This window comes from Myxine glutinosa, chromosome 1 (assembly GCF_964187855.1).
Source record: "Myxine glutinosa chromosome 1, kmMyxGlut1.1, whole genome shotgun sequence".
Taxonomy (NCBI): domain Eukaryota; kingdom Metazoa; phylum Chordata; class Myxini; order Myxiniformes; family Myxinidae; genus Myxine; species Myxine glutinosa.
Window position 1 is genome coordinate 139494691 of NC_136261.1, and position 24385 is coordinate 139519075.

Here is a 24385-nt window from a genome sequence, read left to right on the forward strand (position 1 = left end):
TAACTGAACAACAGGATGGGACTATGGTGGGGGACCCAATGAGCCCATTCTGTCTCTGTGAGCTAACTCCACCCCTGACTTTCCTTTATATAAAGCAATGTTAATTGAATTATTTGAGAGCATCTTGTTGTACTGTTGGTCATTCCTTGTGAGTTTCAATGCAACTTTGCTGTCCTCAAGCTTGAGTACTCGAGTTCCAATAAATATATCCGTTGCTCCTTTCTTCTGAGTTCTTCTGAGTCCCAAGTCCTAAGTCCTCGTTCTCGGCAACTGGTGGCAGCGGTGGGATCAGTCTGGGCAGTCCGGGACGCGGTCCCAGGCAAGGGAGTGGTGAGAGACCAGCTGGCAATTGATCCGGGTCAGGTGAGCTGTGGTTTTCTTTTGTTTTTTCCTTTTTAGCCCGGGGGTCAGTCCAAATTGTAACCCACTCTCTCTTGCTCGGTCGCCGTACGTTCCGTTCCCTGCTCATACCTGTTCCACGAACCTAAATTTAATTACGGACCGCTTGGGTCCTGGAGCAACTGATTGTTTATGGACTCGTTAGGGTAACGTTACGTAAGGAGAAGTGCCCCACGTTGGGCGCCTGAGGTTAAGGGGTAATAGATCTCTGGGTTGTGAGGGTAAGGATAAGGGCGGCGTCCCGAACCGAGGCCTACCCGGGAGACGTTGGAATTTTAAGTAAGATCAGAACTATTATACGGGCGTAGGACGCCAGGAAAGTGCAGTAAGGGTAGGATAGACGGCTGTGTAGGCGGGCGAGCCTCTCAGGAGAGTAGGTAGCGCGGCCGTACCACGCGAGGCGGGCGAACCTCACGGGTACGAGGCTGCGAGCCTCTCAGAGTTAGGTAGACGGCTGTAAACGCGAGGCGGGCGATCCTCACGAGTACAAGGCTACGTCGGTAAACTAAAATTTTCCTAGGATGGGTAACAGTATGGGTAATAAGACAGTAAAGGCAGGTGAACCGCTTAGACATACCCCAGCATTTTTTATGTTTAAGAGGTATGGCTATGCTGCTGTGAGACCAGGGAAGTCATGGGTTGCATTGACGAAGGATTTGGGAGAACCGTGGCCCGAAGGAGGGTCTTTTGCGCTGGAAAAATTGGACGTGTTGTATGAGACATTAGAAAAGTTCGAACAGGCCACGAAACACTTTCCGCCTGACTATTGGAAAGTCTTTGGCTGGTGGAAGGAAGAAGCGATGAAGCGACACGCAAAGTCGAAACAGGCCAGCTTGGCTGGTGAGGTAACAAAACTCAAGGGTCTGAGGAAACAGGCGAATAAAGAGCAGGATGAAGCGCTTAAGGAAATAGAGAGGCAGGCCAACGCGCGACTGATGCCGCTCGTTGAAAACCCAGACCCCGCGAGAGGGGAGGCAGTGACCAATCTACCCTCCCCAGCCCCAGTCCTAAGCTCTGTCCCGGGGTTTCAGGCACCACCTATCCTTTCTGCGCCCCCGCTACCACCTCCCTATAACCCCGCTACCATCGCGCCCCAGATACCCCAGAACCACCCGAGCCAGGGAAGGCCGTTTGCACAACTCGGGGCTAACGGAATAGATGACGGGACCGACATCGCAGGGTTCCCGCCACCGATAGGACCGGATGGGTTATACCCCTCACTGGTAGGTTGTAAGGGGAAAAGGACCTCACAAACTACCCCATCGGAATGTCAGGAAAGAGAGGAAAGGAAAACATTGTGCCCTGTACAAGTTATCGGGGTTGACGCAGCAGGTCATGGGGTTCGGGAAAGAGTACCATGGAAAGAATCCTCTTTAACTGTAATGCGGGCAAGGATTCAACATTTGCTTATTGAGGATCCACGGCAGATAGTGCCGACCATGTCGAATTGGGTTTTGGATGGCGAGTGCGACTATCGAGACATAACCCATATGGGAGTGTCCGTGCTCCCACCCAAGGTATGGGAAAGGGCTAGACAAAGAGCACACTGGCCGGTGGCAGACCCAAGGGCTGGTGCAAACCCCCTGTTAACACAAGCGCAATGGGATGCTCAAAAGGTCCTGCTGCTAGATTCTATTGAGCAGGCGCTGTTGCCAGCAGGAGGTCCGGATTGGGGAAAGATCGGGGCCATAAAACAAAAGGCAGGAGAACCAATTGGAGAGTACCGAGAAAGGTTGGAAAAGGCCATTGCGCGCTGGGGAGGACTGGGTCCGATGCAGCTGGGAGGGCTACCCCAACCATTGGTAAACCAATATCTAATCGAGGGGCTTCGGCCGGTGTTAAAGAAACAGGTACAGACCGTCCTCTTCGGCTGGAAGGGAATGACAACCAACGAATTATGCGACAAACTGGAACAATGCCCGGGCTCCTCCCTAGAGGAGAAGAAGGATATTAAGGAGGAAATATTGCAAATGTTTGTCCAAGAGAAACGGGCTCAATTTAATCAGAATAAAAAGGGGGATCAGAGTCAGAACTACATACACGAACAGTGCCAGAAGTGGGGACCTGTTCGAGGTCCAGAGGAACATAGGAGGAGTCGTTATCCTTTTTTCTATAAGGGCCAATTCCCCAACGGAGAGTGGATCCACAGCGAAAATGAAAACCACGACGGTTGTACTGAGGAAGATTTTGGATTAATTAATATGGACGAAATAAAACAACAATGGACAATACCACCCCCTCTCCCCCCTCCTCCTCAAAACCCTCAAACTTGGAATGTGCAAGGGCCCCCTCCCCAACATTGGTATCCACCAAGACCCCTTCTCCAAAACCCCGGACCACCCCCCAATAGTGGGATGCAGAACGGACCAAGGGGGAACTGGGCCCCGCCTCGGGGTCCGCCGCAGTGGCAACCAGTGAACCAGTCACTTTGGGGGCCGCCAGAACGTAGGCAGGGCGGAAGGGGAGCCGTAGAGGGACGACCTATGCCCTCCGCACCACCGGTTCCGCAGGAACCGTGCCATTATTGCAAGCAGATGGGACACTGGATACGTGATTGCCCAAAGGCTCGTAAGGGGTTTCAGCCCCAATACAATAGAGGGGCCTATTGACGGGACGCTGGCGAGTCGCCCAAGGAGTGTCCTCTCTTGACCATGACACCGGCAGAGGAACCAACCATGATGTTGGACGTGGAGGGAAGACAATTAGAATTTCTCGTAGATACGGGCGCGACTCGCAGCACAATTAACAAGGGGCAATTGCCCTCTTTGCGCCCTACGGCCAGGAACGTTCAAATACTGGGTGTTTCGGGTTTACCCCAAGCGCTTCCTATTTCGGAGGAAGTGCGAGTAACATGCGGCCCGCTGGAGGCTAAACATGCTTTCTTGATGACCACTACCGCCCCGACGAATTTGCTGGGACGGGATTTATTGTGCCGTTTGGGCTGTCAAATCTCATGTACCGAGGAGGGAGTTTTCGTAGACGTCGCGGAGTCTAAACGCGACTTGTTGATGACGGCACTGGCTCGTCCCGGCCCCACCGCGTATTGGTGGCGCTTGGATCCAGGGGCTTTGTCTGCTTGGACATATATCATAGATAATGTGTGTTTGGACAGTTCAGTGCTGCGAGATTGGATGCAACAGCACCAAATTTCGATAAAGGACTTAAAGGATAATCCACCCCATTGCACTGCGTACTATGATGCAACGGGTGAGGACGAGAACTACCGGGAAAGGGTTAAGGAAAAGCTGGGCGAATGGATGCCTCTACACTTGTCACGGGTATGGATCGGGCGTGAGGGAATAGGAATTGAGGTAGTCCTAACCCCGAGTCAGCATGCGCTGACCCAATACCCCGAAGGAGCGGTCGCCCATGTTACCCTCACTACTGCCAAAGGGTGGCCGCCGGAAAGTGTAGGTTGGATGGTAGGGAGGTTACGAGAAGTTCCCTTACATGGTTATCGGTGTAAGAGGGGCCGCTGGACTTTGAAACAGCTCGAAAACGGTGAAGGGTTCTCAATTGACATTAAGGCAGAACGGAGGGACGGAAAGTTCGAAGAGGCAGAGTTGCCCCCCAAAGGCACCTATGCCATGAGGGCAGTGCTGACGGACCCGGGTGAGTCGGATTACCTCCTAGCGGAGGTGCCAGACAATTTATGGCCCAAAAGCGACGGCGAGGTTGGACGGATGCGAGACGCCAAACCTCTAGTGATAGCAGTGCAGCCGGGGATGCGCTTGCCAAACGTAAAACAGTATAAGCTACGACCTGAGGCCGACGTAGGCATAGCACCAGTGATTCAATCCCTAGTGGAACAGAAGATTATCGTAGAAACTAACAGCCCATGTAATACACCAATTTTGCCAGTTAAAAAGCCGTCAAAGGACAAATGGAGATTTGTACAGGATTTAAGGGAGGTGAACAAGGTGATACAGGGCATACACCCACTAGTTCCAAACGGAGAAACCCTCATGATGTCAATTCCGCCGGACGCAACATACTTCACGGTCATCGACCTTTGTTCTGCGTTTTTCTCTGTGCCCATCGCGCCTGAGTCACAATACTTGTTCGCTTTCACCCATAGGGGGCGCCAGTATACTTGGACAGTACTACCTCAGGGGTTTTCAGATAGCCCCACTCTGTTTTCCCGGGCGCTGCACCGCGACCTGGCGGATGTGGAATTGAAGGGAGGGTCAGTGTTGCTGCAATACGTTGACGATTTGTTGATTTGCTCCCCTTCAAAGGAGGCGTGCGAAATGGATTCTTTGGCCCTATTAAAGGCCTTGGCGGCCAAAGGCCACAAAGTAGGCAGACCAAAACTTCAGTTTGTGCGGCAGGTTGTAACTTACTTGGGACACGCCATTTCGCACGGAAAACGAGAATTGGATGCTGGACGAGTGACCGCTATCACGGAGCTGCCTCGCCCTCGCTCGCAACGGCAAATGCTGCGCTTCCTAGGTATGACGGGATACTGCCGCACTTGGATACTTGATTTTGCGCTGCTGGCTAAACCACTGTACGAGGCGACCAAATCAAATGCCCCGGACCTATTGGTATGGACGGATGAATTGAGGCGATGTTTTGACGGGCTGAAACAGGCGCTGGTTACGGCACCGTCATTAGGACTCCCGGATTATGCGAAACCATTTACCCTTTACACTCACGCCGTGGGAGGTTTCGCCCAGTCAGTTTTGACACAGACCCATGGGGATAAGGAGCGGCCGGTGGCCTACTTTAGTAAAAAGCTAGACCCGGTCGAACAAGGGTTTCCGGTGTGCTTGCAAGCCGTGGCAGCGGCCAGGTACGCAGTAGAAAGAACAGCGGACATTGTTATGGGACACCCAGTAACGCTACGAGTACCACATTGCGTCACTTCGCTGTTGTCACAGCGAAGCACACAGCATTTGTCTAACACTAGATTAATGCAATACGAATCCGCACTGATCACTGCAGCCAACATCACGATCGAACGTTGCACGACGCTTAACCCAGCCTCACTGATGCCCACTCCTGAGGAGGGCGAACCTCATGTGTGCTCCGACGTTGTGCAGCTAGTCTCCACGGTGCGATCGGATTTAAAGGACAATCCCTTAGAATACCCCGACTGTATATATTATGTCGATGGATCAGCTAGGCGCGCATGGGACGGGTCTCTGTTGTCCGGGTACGCCGTGTGCTCGGATAGCGAAACGGTAGAGAGCGGGCGTCTTCCACCTACATTTTCCGCACAGCAGGCGGAGCTGTGCGCCTTGACCAGAGCGTGCAGCTTGGCGGAAGGCCTTGCCGTCAACATTTACACAGATTCGGCCTACGCTCATGGCGTAGTCCACGATAAAGGAGCCATCTGGAAGATGAGAGGGTTTCTCACATCTGCCGGTTCAGTGATAAAGAATGGCGCGTTGGTAGAAGGGCTCCTCCGAAGCATTTTACTTCCCCGCGCTATCGCGGTAATTAAGTGTCGTGGCCACCAAAGGGCGGACACTGACGTTGCCCGGGGCAACGCAAGGGCGGACGAGGCGGCAGGAAAGGCCGCCAACCAACAGATAGAACGCAACATGCCGATGGTGACACGAGCACAGAAGACAGCCGCACAGATTGCTGACATACCGACTGCGGGACCACCCGCCACACCAACTAAGGACGATATCATAAATTTGCAAAATGCTGCACCGACGGCCGAACACGAGGTCTGGCTCAAACGAGGAGCGATACGCCCTGGGCCAGGGGAAATGTGGACCCTTGATGAAAAACCTATAGCACCCCAGGCTTTACTGCCTTGGCTGGCACGCATGGCTCATCAGAATGGTCATGTGTGCCAGAGGGGGGTGATGGGACAGATAGACTACACTTGGGCAGCGCCAGGACTGTCACGGATTGTATCCGAAGTGTGCCGATCGTGTGTGGTCTGCCAGCAACACAATAGAGGGGCGCCACCGAGACATGCACATGATGGGGGACGGCCCCCGCCAAGTGGGCCGTTCGCAACTATTGAGTTCGATTTTACAGAATTGGAACCAAGCATGTCGTTTCGCTATGTGTTGGTAATCGTAGATACGTTCACCAAATGGGTCGAAGCATACCCATGCGTCAAATCCGATGCTCCGACAGTAGTGAAGCGCCTCGTGCGGGATTTTATGTGCAGATTTGGCATTCCCCAGATAATTTCGTCAGATCAAGGAGGCCATTTCACGGCGCAGGTGGTTAAGGGCATCCTGAAGGCGTTGGGCGTTAAACAATCCTTCCATTGCGTCTACCACCCACAGTCCTCAGGACTTGTGGAACGAACGAACAAGACTTTAAAGAATAAACTAGCGAAACTTTGCGCAGACACAGGCTTGAGGTGGCCAGAGGCTCTTCCGCTTGCATTGATGAGCATTCGTTCCACCCCGGGTCGCACTACGGGCCTTTCCCCCCACGAAATATTAATGGGACGACCTATGAGCTTGCCCGTTTCAGCACCAACAGACATGTCCACCCTTGCTTTGCCAGTAATGGATGACATGCTTTTGAGATTTTGCATAGGCTTGTCGAATGTGGCACGCAGCATCCATGCTCGAGTACGAGAGGCGCTGCCTGAACCAATAGGCCACGCCATCCACAACTTTCAGGCCGGCGACTGGGTGCTCGTGAAGCACTTCACCCGCAAGGCTGCTTTGGAGCCACGGTGGAAGGGACCATTCCAGGTGCTACTGGTCACACCGACGGCAGTCTTCTGCGAGGGTAAACCTTCGTGGATCCACGCCACCCATTGTAAGTTGTCCATCCCCGCACCACAAGCCACACAAGACACCGCACCTCACATTGCTGCAGACACCACACCTCACACCGCTGAAGACAATGCACCGTCTAGGGCACCACAGTCTCCTAAGGGCGGCGATGACGGTCATGATGATGGGAATTCTGGGCAGCTGCCTAACAAACCCCGCCAAGGATAGGCTTCTGCAGTTTAACCCACTGAGAGAGGATCTCCCCAAATACCCAGGACACGACAACTACACGTTATTTAAACTTTACTCCGTCAAATACATAACGGCTCCCCGGGGACAGGGGATAGTAGTACATTGCTGTGAGTTGGAGACACATTTCAAGTGGTTATCTGTAAGATGGATGGAAGCCATGGTGGTACACAATGGGACACCACAGGCACGCATGACAACCCCACGCATAGTCTTAACTAAAGTTAGACAGGTGGAAAATGGAAGGTTTACTGGGACCGTGAATAGTCACGCCGCCGCAGGATATCAATGGGGCACGGGCATCGACAATACTACTCTCCTACTGTCGCATGCCCTCGTCGGCCCACACACCACGATAATACTTGAATGTGGAATATGGCCCCCGCGCACGCTGATTAGAAGGAACAAAAAGAGGGGAGATACCCAACACCAATTCCGGCCTAGTTGTGCCGCCTACGTCATTAAACCCCCTCCTGCCCAGGAAGTAAGAAGGAAGCCAGAGGAGAACACATACTGGAAGGTCGCACGGCATATGGCCACAGTACAGAATAGGACACAGTGTTGGATGTGTATGCACCTTCCCCGCACCAGCACAGCAGGCATACCAATGGTAGTGTTACCCCTATCACTCAATGATTTGTGCTCGAAGCCACTAGATACCAAATGCATTAGTACAACCCTGACAAGCCAAGGTTCTGACGGAACTGCGTGTAAACGAGTTTTCCAGTATTCACCCCCCATCCAGTCCCGACACTTTGAGGAACGTCCGGCGCCGGTTTGGGTCAAGCCGGCATGGGGGGCCCTCTGCTTAGAAGGAAAGGGCCAAGTAATGGTAGGCAAATCCGTGTGTAGAGATACCCTTCCCGCGGACCCGAGAAAAGGGAAACACACGCTCCTAGTGAACGTTACAAGCTCGCCCTTGCATAACCTCACACACCTCCAGTTGGCATGGAAAGGGGAAAACGGGACAAACACTATCCCAGGTCTTCTCACTTGCATGACCACCCATTTAGTGGCCCCGCACGGGACCATGTTTGTATGCGGGAATAAAGCTTACCCGTATTTACCTGATAATTGGGGAGGAATTTGCTATTTAGGATCAGTTTTCCCAGAGATGGAAATGCGACAGCACTTGCATAATACCACCGCACTCATAAGGACACAACGAAGCACCTATTGGCACGACGACGACACCACTACTTTACACGGCGCTGATTGGGAGAAAGCCGTTAGCTTCTTCTTCCCATGGGCTGGGACGGTCATGAACAGTTACCGCATTGACAAAATTGCGTTAATCTTAGAAACTGTGGCCAACGCCACCGCTACAGCACACGACGAAATGTTGGACACAGTTGTCCATCTGCGTACAATGGTTATGCAAAATAGGGTTGCATTAGATATGCTATTGGCAGAACGAGGAGGGGTATGTGGGATAATTGAGGGTAAATGTTGCACTTTTATTCCTGACCCCTCACAGGGTGTCAGTGCTGCTATTATAACGTTAAGGGAAAGCGCACACTCATTGACAAGGGATCGCTTGGATCGGGAAGCCTCCCACCAGTGGCTTACCGACTGGTTCAAAGGGTGGACAGGCACAATTGTAAAGTGGGTACTAACCGCTTTGGCAATAGTCCTTGGAATCGTGGTTAGTTGTGTGATAATCAAGGTTTTAGTCCTTGCGTGTGTGAGGAAGTTTTCCACAGGATGGACACTGAAGACGACACCGGAAAAGGCCATGGTGATGATCGACCAGCGGATCGCGGGTCCGGATGACACACCAGCTGTCAACTCAACTGCCAGTCGCGGATCCTGGAACGACGACCTGAACGAGTCCCTGGGCCGCGACAATGAGATCTTCGCTTCCGAAGATTGTTCTTCCATTGCTGATATTACCGATAATGATGTCGAGTACACTTATGCGGACCTCGAAGCATTTCAGGCTACTAGAAGGCCGTTTAAACTGGGCCCCGACACGTCGGAAGAAGAAATCGACGATTTCCTGAAGGATTCCTCTCGTTTCTTCACGATATGCCATGCCGTGGCTATGACTATGGGCCGTCCACTCCGCAGGCCTACGCCACCTGAAAATAATGTTACTGATGATGTTACCAATGATGATGTGGGCCACTTGCGAGGGTCCCCGGCTGATGTTTATGTTTCAATGCAGGCTCTGCCTCTCCATGTTTCACGAGCTCACCTTTATGTCTCACAAGCCCACAGTGAGTCAAACGCCACTGACCCAGTTCGGGATTTGGACCCAGCTGTGAACCCAAGCCCGGATGGAGAGGAACTCGATCGTGAAAATACTCTGAGTTCCGAGTCTGATTGTTTTGGAGATTCGCCCTTGAATAACAGCGAAGCAAGCAGCATCGCCTCGGACGATCTCGACTTTGACCCAAAGGAAGTTTCTCTCCCACCTTTGGATCGTTATGCTTTATTTCATGGCCATAGGTTTGAGCCACCTGATACTGACGATGTTGTGTCTTCCCCAGATCACCAGCACGTAAGAGACCTCATGAACATGAATATCGATTGAGCGCTGAAGATCGACAAGGATTTCACTTGGGGAAGCCTGGGCGAGCTCCAGTTGGGGAGGAGTCCGGCTGCACCTCTGTGGTCCAAGGGTGGGTCGGAGATCTTCCTGGGTGTGGACCCCGGTGGAACCAGAGGTCTTCGTTGTGGATTTGGCGCGCTATTCGATCTTCATGTCTCTACGGTCTCACCTCATACACCCATCTACACCCGACTTACATCATACATCCACTTACACCCACTTGCACCCACACACCCGCGGATCAGCCTGCTGGGTTCGTTGTGCGGTACTGGGTACGGGACATGCTCACTGGGCTGCATTCGTGTGGTACGTTACGTTTAGTTACACTCTCTCTCTCTTCCACCTCTTTTGGTGGATTTTGTGTGCCATTTGATCACTCTGCTTTTACGGCCTTACATTGCATACTCACATACAGACGCGAATCATCCTACTGAGTTTGTGTGGTGCTTTGGTACGGGACATTCTTACGGGGCTGCCTTCGCGTGATATGTTGAATGATTTTTCTGTTTTTGTTTGAAATAAAGGCCTTTGATTGGCTCGTAGATAACTTTGTATCTTAGATCCAAAAGGGCGGTATGTAGGGAGCTGTAATGCCCCTCCCCCTTTGTATATCCTTGCTGCTTTACCAATTACCAAGTATAACCCATTATATGTTTTGTTTTGACTTGCTACTGTACTCTCTCATGATACTGAGTTCTTTCTACTGCATTGAGGATGTGTAATATCCTAATAAGGAGTTCTCTGCCTTTGTGCTCTGGCCTGCGTGGGCGCAATCTCTAGTTCCCCTTTCCAGGCCTTGAAGGCAACCCTTATCTCTCTCTTTGCCTGTTTCCTGTTTTTGCCATTATCTTGCAAGTTGACAGTTTTACGAGTGACCACTCCCCTTTGTACTTTCCCAAGCCAGCTGCTATACAGAAAGTTGTAAACATGTTGTCACATAATGCTGACCATCTCCTTATCAGAAGCTAACCCATGACTGGCCTTGGATGAACTTCCTTTAATTAACTGAACAACAGGATGGGACTATGGTGGGGGACCCAATGAGCCCATTCTGTCTCTGTGAGCTAACTCCACCCCTGACTTTCCTTTATATAAAGCAATGTTAATTGAATTATTTGAGAGCATCTTGTTGTACTGTTGGTCATTCCTTGTGAGTTTCAATGCAACTTTGCTGTCCTCAAGCTTGAGTACTCGAGTTCCAATAAATATATCCGTTGCTCCTTTCTTCTGAGTTCTTCTGAGTCCCAAGTCCTAAGTCCTCGTTCTCGGCATATATATATATATATATATATTATAATAGCCGTAGATGATTCTGTCTGTCTGTTGGGTGTCTGTCCGGGGTGTGGCTTACTCGGTTTGCAGAGTAGCTCCACCCATTCTGGGAGTGGCTTCATATAATTATAAACAAATATCCACCATATTATTAACTCGCATAGCTTTGAGGCCTGTTTTGTAGGCCCGTGGTGTCTTGCTCTCTCTCTCTCAGTTTTATTTCAAATCAAATTCGATATATCATTTCATTTTTCACTGTCGCTAACATAGTTTTAGACTCGGTTGAAAAAAAACGGGAAGAAAATCCAATGAAAGTTGCCGTTTATAGAACGAAATGAAATCTCAAACGCCTGTAACTTCAAGGCCATTGAGTCTCTCTCACGCCTTTATCTCCAATCTAACTCACCATATGATTTCATTTTTATCGATGGTTTTAGACTCGGTGTCAGCAATAATTCAGAAAATTCCACACACGCGGGAAAATGCAGAGATATATTTTTAAAAATCGCGTCATGGTGTATCATACACCGCCCAACATGACACCGCCGGCAACGTGTCGATATATATTTAAAATTCGCTTTTGCTTTTCCGTTAAGATATATTACTTTTTCGTTTGATGACAGTCGTCACAAAAACGTCAACAATGATGCCGACATATATTTCTTCGTTTTTATTTCATTCAACATTATTAGCTGGAAGTAAAATGTGTTTCAGGAAATTACCGAGAGATATTTCTTCGTTTTTTAAAATTAGTTATGTGCGCATACACTTTAAATAGGTTTATTTGAAATCTTTAATTTTCCACAATATAATTTACTTGCCATTTATCATTTGATGATTACGAGACGCTTCCTCTTGAGGATCATGACAATTCATGCGCTGCGTGGAAACTTCTATTTCCAAAATGAATGAGACGATCGATGAAGAACGCAGACTTGAACAGGATGTAGCAAGAAAACGAATGAGACGGGCGAACGAGTCCATCGACGAACGTCAATGCAAACTTGCGGGGTCACCCGTGGGAATCCCACGGGCATGGATGTGTGTGACATTTCGACGTATTGAGTTAGATGCTGCACATTAATTTTTACAAAATGGTTACTGGCAAGTCATCAGATCCAGAAATGGTGTAATGAAAACAATTTATTTACGCGCAAGCACGAAAGCAAGACGGGCCGATTTCCGATGCCGACGGGCGAGACGGGCCGATTTGGAGCAAGAAAAAGAACGAGATGGGAGAAAAACGAGAGAAACGAGACGGGGAAAGCCGATTGGAGAGGCGAGTGAGGAGCGATTGGAGAGGCGAGTGAGGAGCGATTGGAGAGGCGAGTGAGGAGCGATTGGAGAGGCGAGTGAGGAGCGATTGGAGAGGCGAGTGAGGAGCGATTGGAGAGGCGAGTGAGGAGATTGGAGGGGAGTGTGAGGCGCGATTGGAGGGGAGTGTGAGGCGCGATTGGAGAGGAGTGTGGGATTGGAAAGGAGAGGAATGTGAGGGGTTGGAGAGGAGAGTGTCAGGTGGAGACAGGAGAGTGTCAGGTGGAGAGGAGTGAGGGGTCACATATTATGTGAAATAAATAAATTGTGTTCATCACACCATTTCTGGATCTGATGACTTGCCAGTAACCATTTTGTAAAAATGAATGTGCAGCATCTAACTCAATATGTCAAAATGTCACACACATCCATGCCCGTGGGATTCCCACGGGTGACCCCGCTAGTATATATATATATATATATATATATATATATATATATAGGCAGTCCCTGGGTTACGAACGCCCGCACTTACGTACCGACCTCCGTAAAGCCTATAATTTAAAAATTGAGTTACATACAATGGTTCGTACTAATGAACGGGTGGACTACTTTGCGCGACGCTCAAAACACTGCGCGTTTTCAGCGGTTCGTCGGCCCGAGGAAGAACAACGCCACACTGTCGTCGCCATTTTAAGTTGGATTGTGTAAACACTGTTGTGTGCGTTGTGTTTTGACTTAAATTTTTCGTGTGTTTACCCTCATGGCTCCAAAGCGTAAATCTGATGCAAGTGATGGTGATGCATCGAAGAAAAGGAAAACGATCACGATTGAAACGAAAGTGGAAATAATAAAGCGATCGGAGAGAGGTGAAACGACAACACATATTGGAAAAGCGTTAGGCTACAGTCGGTCAACGATCGGGACAATTTTAAAGGACAAGGGAAGAGTAATGGAGCATGTAAAAGGCTCTGTCCCGAATGAAAGCGACAATTATCACTAAGCAACGCAGTGGTTTATTTATCGAAATGGAAAGGCTATTGGTAATTTGGTTAGAGGATCAAAATCGCCATTGACTAGGAATGAAACAAACATACCCGTTTGTTTGTGAACGGGTACGTTTTTCATGGAAGGCCTTCACGAACTTGCTGTCCATGTCTGACGTGCGACTGAAGGTGCTACAGGGAATGTGGAATTTATTGGTTTCATGCTTTAGCATTTGCCGTTTCTGCATTGTCTGTTTGCTTCTGGCCTCCCACCAGAAGAGATAAATAGAGGAGAGATATATCAAGGGATGATCGTTTCAAGGTATGCAAGACATCAATTGCAACGAGAGTAAGTGTTAACCTTTAATCATTATCTTTTCTTTTCTATCTAAACAGTTTAAGAAATGCTTCTTTAATGTGTTTTATACCTATATATGTTTTAGGTAAAATATATACTATATACCAAGACAAACATTTGACTAATTGACGCTAGATGTGAACCGTACGCAACTGTTCTGACTTGCATACAAATTCGACTTGCAGACAGACTTAAAAACAGAACTCGTTCGTAACCTGGGGACTGCCTGTATATACTATGAACTGTGGTATTTGTCTTCTGTTTACAGCGGCTTCTTCCCACGCTGAATCTGAAAAGCTGTGCACACAGGCAAAGCTTAACATTCCCTTTTTTTATGGTCCCTTTCAGTAATATTTAAAATCAACATGAACATCCGGATTAAAGCAATTTAATATAATCTTCATGGAGTAACACAACAAAAATTCAAATAGCTTGTATTTTGGCCCTCTTTTTACATCTTTATTTTTTAGACAAATCCAACCCCCACCACCCATTGTTGCACCACCATTTCACAGTGTGCTGTATAAATAGCTCACAGCTTTGAATTTGATTCTGAGTGAAACCAAGGGTGCAACACTTGCAGCCTTTTTGAAGGTTTTGTTTTATACCCTTCCCAAGATCTACAGTATATGCCTCCTCATAATTATATCTCGGAGTTCTATGGACAGTTCCTTGGACTTCATGGTAGAGTTTCTGCTCTCACATGCACTGCCAACTGTGGGACCTTATATGGAATGTGTTTTTCTTCTAAATCATGTCCAATCAATTTAATTGGCTATAGATGGACTCCAATCATGTTCTGGAGACATCTCAAGGATGAACAAAAGAAATTTGATGCATCTGAGCTCAATTTGGAGTGTCATAGCAAGGGGTTGAATACTTATTGACTCGATTTCTTTTCAGCTTTTCATTTTTAATAAATCTCTAAAAATGTCTTTTTTTAAAAATCTTACTTTTATCATTATGGGGTATTGTGTGTAGATCAGTGACAAAAAAAAAACTTAATTCAATTCATTTTGAAGACAGGCTGAAACACAACAAAATGTGAAAAAGGTTTTTTTTTTTTTTTTTTTTTTTTGTCTCTCGGTCTCCATGTCTCACGGTCCCTGCTCTCAAAGGTTGTGTTTGTGTCCTTCCCCCTCTCTCCCCATCTTGTCTACCGCTCCCGATGTTATATGTTTTATGTGTCGGTTTGTCTTTCTGTGTGATTAATGTTCGCTCTTTCACGAGCCTCGATCTTGTATACAAAAAAAAAAAAAAAAAAAAAAAAAAAATCCATTAAACAATATAAATTGAAAGATCAACTCCAATATTTCTCGTCACTGGGGACTGTACTTTTGTTTTTCTACCTATATGCACACTTCTAACTTCCCACAACTGTTTAATGGGGAATAGCATCATAAAAATTAAACTTTTGCACAGTACTGTATAGTGTTCTAATGAATGACTATTAATTCTGCTGCAGGTTGCCTTGCTGACGATCGTATCGTTTTCTGGACACAAATGTTTTCCAATTATTTCATGGAGACTGAAGACCAAGCTCAGGATGACCTTTTATTCATTGTGCGTCGAGGACATGCTGTTGGAGAGATTTGCAATAGTTCTCAGGTACGAATTCCCTTTCTCTCAGCATCATGCATCATTTACGATTTTATAAAACATTCCAAATTGATCAGCTTTTAATGTAAGAATGTTGCTCAGTCATAATTGTTGAAAAGCCATGTCTTTCAATCGAGCTTTTTCATGAATAAATTTCCCGGGATTTATCGTGAAAATAATTGTACGCTTCTGTTTTAATTCCATAATTCCTATTATTTTTCATAATTCAGCACTGTATTGCATCCTTAACTTTTATGGAAAGGAATGGGGGAGGGGTAGTGTGGTGTTAGGGTTATGAGACATGATCCTGACAGTTTGTGTTGTCGGCCCCACCTTGGCTGAGTGGGTTTCAATGATTCGCAAAGGATCACTTGTCTCATATATTTTCCTTTAAGCCAGTTGATGCATTTCCCTCCACCTGGATTTTTATTATTATTATTATTACTAGTGAGGTACCCGTGCTACGCACGGGTGGGAGGCCAGAAGCAAATCGACAATGCAGAAATGGCGAATGCTAAAGCATGAAACCAGTAAATTCCACATTCCTCTGTAGCACCTTCAGTCGCACGTCAGACATGGACAGCAAGTTCGTGAAGGACTTCCATGAAAAACGTACTCGTTTGCAAACAAGCAGGTACGTGTGTTCCATACCGTCAATGGCGAATCTGCATATGGCGGTCCGCTAATGTCATGTTTAGAAAGTAGAAACCATCACGGCATTCCGTCATTCACTTGAACTCGATATCTTTTTTCATTCCTAACAGCATAACTCCAATCACAAGTGAAATAACATTAATATAAAAAATAAACTTTTAACAACATTCGTGACATCAACAAATATTTAAATCCTGATGTGAAGTTCCGTACGGTTGGGTGAATACAATTACGAATTCAAAATCGTAATTGTATTCACTCAATTCCCATCATCAATTGATACTTTAACAAAACGATTAACACAATTAACGTTTAACGATTAAACATTAAGATTGAATGATGGTTGTATTGGGATATTATCAAACCCGCGCATTACCGTCGTCTGTCCACTTCCGGATTCGCTGCAGGTTCATAATTCTCATCAAAATCGAAACAGTATTTGTAGAATTTCAATAAAAGCCACATCACTGTTCATATCGGTAAATATTATTCCATCGTGTTTGGAAAAACTGGAAAATTGGAAAACTTGGAAAAATTGGAAAAACAATATAGCCTATTTTACTCCAGGGGTTCCTAGGATTACCCACCCAAAATATCGTTGCGATCGGTTCAGCCATTTTTGCGGTACCTTCAAATGGACAGAGACATTTGGGGAATTATAGTAAGATTTCTATTATTATTTTATACATGGTCTAAGCTCTAAGGCTCATAATGGAGCTGGCACATGCACACGCATATGCACACTGATGAGACGAACACGAACACAGCCATTGAACTTGGGGGGTGCCGTCACTGCCGTCACTTCCCAGGATATTCTGGGCACCAGCGACGTCATAACAATGGTGCCGCTTTTCTCACTGCACTCAGCGGGGTATTTCTTCAGGAAAAAATTCGAAAAGGCGCCTTTATATGGTATGTGCCATGTGGCAAACTATAGAAGAAAAGGGGCATTCTTGGGGAAAAATGCCAGGGGCATAGAAAAGGCCCCTTATGTGCCATAAGGCAAACAATAAAAAAGGCAAACAATAAAACAAACAAACAAAATTCAAAAAAAAGAAAAAAAAGGCAAACAATAAAAAAAGAAGGGACATTCTTGGGAAAAATGCCAGGGGCATAGAAAAGGCTCCTTTCTATATGGTATGTGCCATGTGACAAAGTACAGAAAAGAAGGGACATTAAAAAACATCTCGTGTGCATGCTGGACTACCTTTGTGTTCTTCGGAGGAACCATGTAATGCTCTAGAAAAGTTCATATAAAGGGGTGCTCCACATATATAGGTTAAAATCCATCAGTACGTAAAGTTTTCTGTGTACCTTGAAAACGGAAACGCATAAGCATGTGTGTGAAATCTATATTGTTAAAATAATTAATAAAGTAAGTATGTACTATGTACCAACCAATTGCAGATATTCTGGGTGTGATGTATTCTTCGGGACAAGCGTTGGACAAGCACACATTGTAGGCAACAATTGGATTAAATGAAAGAATTGTACACATGTGCAGTGCAGCCTATTTTATCAGTCCCTTTTGGACCATAATTGCACATTACATGAACTTGCAAGTGTTGACATTGCAGACATATTGGACAAACGTGATATGTACATGATGAATACTGATGATAATTAGAGATTATGGATGAATTGTATATGTACACCTACTTCTATAATAGAATAGAAAACGAATATTATATATGGCATTTTAATTTTTTACAGAAAAATTAAGGACCGTGAAGAGGTGCCTTTGAAACCAAGAGACTGTAACTGCATTTAAAATACATTTACTTCTTCATGTAGTTGTATGAATCAAATCGGTGCCCCTTTATATTAACTTTTCTAAAGCATTACATGGTTCCTCCTAAGAACACAAGGGTAGTCCAGCATGCACACGAGATTTTTTTTTATTTAAACTGTCCCTTCTTTTCTTTACTTTGCCACATGGCACATGCCATATAAAGGGGCCTTTTCTATACCCCTGGTATTTTTCCGAAGAATGTCCTTCTCCAGTGGCCTTGGAAAGTGGCCATCACAACGATGGATGAAAAAATACATTAAGGCATCACATACATCAATTAAATGACACTAATTAAAAAAACAACCGATTTCCCATGGTCTGTATACTGAACCTGCCCCAAACCTTTTGGGGTTAAAAAAAAATTTTTTGAGGGTTCAAAACGATGGCACTTAAGAGGTGGAATTTGTTTTGAAAGCCATTCATTTGACATATTAGCTGATGCATGTTCCAAGTTTCAGCTAGTTTCAATGTATAGCCTTTGAGATGTGAGCACCAACACATTTCGGATGGACATGCTGACAGACACCAATGTTGATTTGCGGGTTTTCGTTAATAAAACAAGAATAAGGAAACGGATGTTGCTGAAATTTGGAACATATTACCTCTACTTACAAAGCATTTACTTCTGAAATTTGCAGCCAATTTCATCCAGTCGAAGCCAAGAAACTAATTTCCAGTTCCTATGTTAAAGTTGCATACAGAGAAACTGTTCCATATAAAGGGAGAGGTGCTTTGTGCTTCCGTTGATACTGTACTTCAATTCACACAAAATGATTTTAAAGATCATTCATAAATTTCTGGAAGTTTAGTGCTTTTGAACCAGTCTTATACATCACCCTTATACACCCCCTTATTTAACATGTGCAAGTGAATTGGATACAACAAATGTTGATGGTGCAGGAGATTCATCACTGACAGTAAGATTTATCAATGCCAGCTCCATATCTTTCACATTTAGGGTATTGTATTTTTCTGTGCTTCATTCATTGATATGGGCTTTCACTAAAGTACTGTGAGTTACCTACCCATTGTTACCTCAAGGTAACATGCTTTTAGAGCAATTTTTAATGAACAAACGAGGTATTCAGCAAGCATATTTGGCTTTTAGGGGAGCAACTCGTGATGTACTGGGCAGGCCACGAAACCAGAACCGTCTCAGTTCAGATTGGCTTTGTTCAGGTCAGACTGTTCTAAAAACCCAATAAAATGTCGGGGTGGAGAAGTGACTCCTAAAAATTTTTGATTTTTTTTTTTTTTTAAATAATTTTTTCATAAAATGATTTGTTTGTTTTGGATAACGGGTGTTCTGTTATTTGGATGTCTGGATAAAAGAGGTTCTACTGTACCACGTTTTGTTTTGTAATACCTTTATTGTTCATCGACTTGCCAGTTTGATATTAATGCAATGTTGAATGTTTCCAGCGTGGTGGAATTTTTATTTAAAATTTGCCTTCCTGTCTAATCACATTTGAACCAATAAATATGCAAATGCAACTATTTCAAACAGACATACTTTTTCCATTAAACTACATAAGTTTTACTTTATCACACTGACATACTCATTTTCATATTGACACACAACGGGTGACTTTTCTTCTGGTGTGCCCCACCCCTCTAGCTCCATGGCTTGAAGTGCCCTGTTTATTTTTTACTTTTGCTGCACATGATTCGCAAGGAAAGGAAGTTAATTTTTAATCTGCCATTAACACCCCCTTTCTTGGACTTGGAATTATGGTACATATGCTACACTGCTACAGTATGTTGGGTTTTAGAAGAGTTTAAGTGAAGGCTGGCAAATTTACACAGCATATGGAGGAATCAAATGGAGCAATATTTGACCTTTGGCATTTTATAATCAAACTAAAATAATGTATTGTCTGTGGATCTGTATGTATGTTCCTTATGGAACCCTAAAGAAAGGAGAAGGAGGGGATGAAAGAGCAAATTGAGGTGATGCTTGTGAGGCCCTCAATCCAAAATGCTCTTTTAAAAGAAAAATAAATTGTGATTTAAGACAAAATGGTTTTTTTTTTTTTTTTTTTTTTTTTTTTTTTTTGTATACAATATCGAGGCTCGTGAAAGAGCGAACATTAATCACATGAACACACAGAAAGACAAACCGACACATAAAACATATAACATAGGGAGCGGTAGACAAGATGGGGAGAGAGGGGGAAGGACACAAACACAACATTTGAGAGCAGGGACCGAGAGACATGGAGACATCGAGAGATCTGAGAGAGGGCGAGGGCTTTGGGGGGGGGGCGTGGGAAGGGGGCAGTGGGAGAGGTATAAAACATATGGACACTGCCAGGACTTCCAGGAAAGAAGTTGGAATTTCAAACAAGGTGGATCTGGGGTGAATTAGCGGGGGTAGAAAAGATCAAGGTTTTGGATGGGGGAAGATAAGAGATGGTGGTGAACAGCTGTTTTAAAGACCTGGAGGGAGGAGTGGGATTGAAGGGAGTGAGGGAGTTTGTTCCAGAGGCGGGAGAAAAGAGGAATGAAAGAGTGAAGGTGAGCGGAGAGCCGAGATTTCGGCAGTTTAACCATCAGAGGGTTGCTGGCAGATCTTGTGCGACCTGTAGGAATATTTGGGGGACAGAGCACAGAGAGAGCTGGGGGTGCAAGGCCGGAGAGGAGTCGGTAGAAGACAGAAAGACCACCTACCTGCCTGCGGTGAGTGAGTGAAAGGCCCTCAGAGATAGCTTCATCGCGGGAGATTCCAATAATTCTGAAAGCTTTGGTTTCAACAGCGTGAAGCCGAGCTAGGTGTGAGGCAGGAGCACCGGCCCATAGGGGAGAACAGTATTCCATTGAGCTGCGGATGAAAGCCTTGTATGTGGTGAGGAGCTCAGGTGTGCCGAGGAAGGACTTCGCACGACGGAGGATGCCCAGTCGGCGACTGGCTTTGGAGGCTAGCTTGGAAATGTGGTTTTCCCAAGAAAGATCATGGCAGATAGTGAGACCCAAAATCTTGAGCGACAGAACTTCTTGGAGAGGATTGTTGAGAAAGTAGATGGGAGGGTTGTCCAGTCGATCTTTTCGGAGAGACATAGTAAGAGTGTGAGATTTGTCAGGATTGAAAGACATGTTCCACTTGTTTGACCAGTCTGTGATTTTGTCCAGGTCTTCAGAGAGTGAGGAGGCAGCAGACTGCCGATCTGAGGGAAGAGGAATGGAGCGGCAGAGAGTGGAGTCATCAGCAAAGAGATAGAGAGGATTTTCGAGAGAGTCAGAGAGATCATTGATGAAGACCAGAAAAAGCACGGGGCCCAGAACACTGCCTTGGGGAACTCCAGCCTGAACAGGAAGAGGAGATGAGAGAAACCCATTCAGGGCCACACGACGACGACTAGAGAGGAAGTCCGCCAGCCATGCGTGGAGATTTCCATGGATACCAAAGGAGGAGAGTTTGGTGAGCAGAGCGGGGTGCCAGACCGTGTCGAAGGCACGTGATATGTCGAGGGAGACAGCTCTAATTTCCTGTTTGGCATTGAGGACCTCCATCCATTGTTGAGACAGCAGAAGCAGCATGTCCAGAGTAGAGTGACCTGGTCTGAAACCAAATTGATGATCAGAGATCAAGCCATTGGAGAAGAGGAAAGATTTCATATCAGAAGCAATGATGGATTCCATGACTTTGCTGATAATTGGGAGAAGGCTGATTGGTCTGTAGTTGCTAGGATCTGTTTTTGCACCTTTTTTGTGCAAAGCGGTGATGTTGGCTGATTTCCAAGCAGATGGCAGTTGACCTTGAGCAAAAGAGGGTGAAGAGAACAGAGAGAGGGTGAGATAGAGCAGCAGAGCAGGATTTTAGGACCCGTGGGCTGATGCCGTCGGGTCCAGTTGCAGAATCAGAGTCGAGGGTTGACAGAAACTTTTCCACCTTGTCAGGAGGAAAGGACACGGAGTCCAGGAGCAGCAGGGTACGACTGGGTATGGTGGGTACAGAGAGGGATGGGTTTGGGACACAAGATTTAGAGGCAAACACAGAGTTGAGGCATTCAGCTTTTTCACGTGCGGAGTCAGCTGTGTAGCCGTTTGAGGTAAGGGAGGGGATGGAGGGGGAACAAACACCAGAAACGGATTTGACCAGACGCCACCAGGATTTGGAAGAGGGAGACAGATAAGAGAGTTCGGTCTTGAGAACGGAGAGATATTGTTTCCTGGCTCTCCTGAGGGTGGACACACACTTATTTCGGGCTTTGTGAAAGGAAATGAGATTTCCTTCCGTTGGATTTGCTTTCCAGGAGACGAAGGCAAGTTGTTTCTGGGCAACAGCCTCACCACAAGATTCCGTGTACCATGGACGGGAGGAAGGGTATGACAACTGAAGACGAGATGGGATAAATCTGTGCATGAGAGAGAGCAATTTACTTTGGAAGAATTCCCAGGATGAGTTGATGTCAGAGGCGGTAGAGATGGGAGACCAGTCCAGATGATTGATGGCTGCTTGAAGACCGTGCCAGTTGGCCTGAGTGAAATGCCAGACTCGTCGACGCTGAGCAGGCTCCCTGAGGATGGTCAGAGAGATGTCCACTTTAACAAGGACATTATGAGATGATCCGATCGGAGCAGAAGAAGAGCAGCAGACATTTTCAGGGAAGTTAGTCATAACCAAGTCCAGAAGAGAAGATGTTCCGTTGACTGAGATCCGGGTCGGGAAATTGACAGATTGTGTCAGTCCCAGTGAGTCGCAGAAGTCCTTTGCTGAGGAGCCATGGCTGGTGAGAGAGGTACCCACACCCAGCCAACTGGCATGATGACAGTTGAAATCACCACATATGAGGAAGAGAGAGTTGGGATGAGTAGATAGAAGTTGGTCCATATCATCAGACAGCGAGATGTAGATGGAGTCATCACTGTTTGGTGGACGGTACAACACACATATGAACAAGAGGTGGGAGCGAAGGGGAAGCCGTAGCCAGAGGTATTCCTGGGGGTGAGGTGGAGAGAGTGCAGTGCAGGGCGAGTGAGGAAGAGAGTTTTTGATAAAGATAGCAACCCCGTTAATACAGTACTTGGAAATATTAACATTTTGGGTATTTAAAGCCTGAGAAAGAAATGTGATGTTATATATATATATATATATATATATATATATAGTGTGTAGGAGACTTTTAAAGCTTAAATGGCAAGTGCTAGGAGTCTAAAATGTTTCATAAGGTCTGCATACAGTTTTTTGTTCAAGATGGTGCATTGATAAATGTTGCCAAGGTTGTTTTTTTGATATCTGATATTGTTACCCAACTCCATTCCCATTATCCATTATCGTCTAAAATCACACCATTCCCATTATAGTCTAAAATTGAGCCTTTAGTCATGTTTGTTTTTATTTTATTTGGATACCTTCAGTGCCGAAGGCATTATGTTTTTGGGTTGTCTGTCCATGTATGATGATTTTGTTTCCGATAACTTGTTAACTGCTGTAGGGATTTTTTTTACCAAACTTGGTGTGTGTGTGTGTGTGTGTGTGTGTGTGTGTGTGTGTGTGTGTGTGTGTGTGTGTGTGTGTGTGTGTGTGTGTGTGTGTGTGTTAGCAAAGGTACCTGGTGTTGCCAGGTAATGCAGGGTCCCTCCTCCAACTTCCCCTGACTCCTCCCACCTCAACCTCCCTTCCTCCAAACGCCCACCCTTCCCCTCCTTCTTCCTCCAACCTCTAGACCCCTTCTTCCTCCTGATACTTCTTCCCCTCCCTCATCCCATGCCTCCTTCCACTCCCACCTTCCTCCAGACATCCACCACTTCCCCTCCCTCCTCATCCCTTCCTCCGGACTCCCACTGCACTTCCCTCTCGACTCCCATACCACTCCTTCCCATTGTCTAAGGGTTCGTTTGGGAATGGGAACGTGTTGTGGTTAATAGTCTATGTATTTCCGGTGTGGGACCACCCCATTTCCAAATATCATTCTTTAAATTCCCATTTGGTTCATTTCCACAATATTATCTTAAAATCTACATTCGCTTAGCGTTTTAAATCCATCTATTCAATCGCTTTACTCTTTACTTTACTCTCTTGCTTTCGGTCCGTCTGTTCAGCTCCGCATCCGATTCATTCCCGCCTCTGGTCCATCTGTTTGTTCGACTTTTCACTCTTTCATTGTTGATGGTTGGCCTCTGTCTGAACATGTGCCAGCAACCGAGTCCCCCATTGGTGACGATTCATTTATCAAGAATCCTCCGGATTGGCCATCTTACCATATTGTACCTCTGTTTGTCACCCGGAGTGCCTTTACAAACACTACAAATGCAAAGAACCTGGGTTTTTCAGGCAGAGTAGGTGCTGTACAGGGAACCTGAACGTCTTTCAGGCATGCTGGGCACCTTTTCAAGTACGTTACTTACTGCCCAGGGTGCCAAGTCACTCGACTATACATCCTGTACAGAAGAGAATTTACACCTGAGAGGAGGGATGGGGAATTTCCTCGCTGCTTGGCCGGGGTGAGGGCCACGGTGAAAGCTCCCTCAGGGACAATGGCATTTTCCACCAGCTACGTTATGGGAACTGGCCCCTTCGACCACACACCATTGGGAAAAGGCAGATCAGATCACATCGGACGATGC

The 24385-nt window shown here is 46.4% G+C and overlaps 1 protein-coding gene across 3 annotated transcripts in view; it reads left to right on the top strand.

Moving 5' to 3' along the window:
• KIAA0930 (KIAA0930 ortholog) overlaps positions 1-24385 on the top strand; it is a 121245-nt gene that overhangs the window by 15181 nt on the left and 81679 nt on the right. For all 3 annotated transcript variants that reach the window (XM_068118978.2, XM_068118969.2, XM_068118987.2), the window contains one exon: positions 15239-15381. In XM_068118978.2, coding sequence (XP_067975079.2) covers positions 15239-15381 — 143 coding nt within the window. The remainder of the gene's footprint in view (positions 1-15238; positions 15382-24385) is intronic.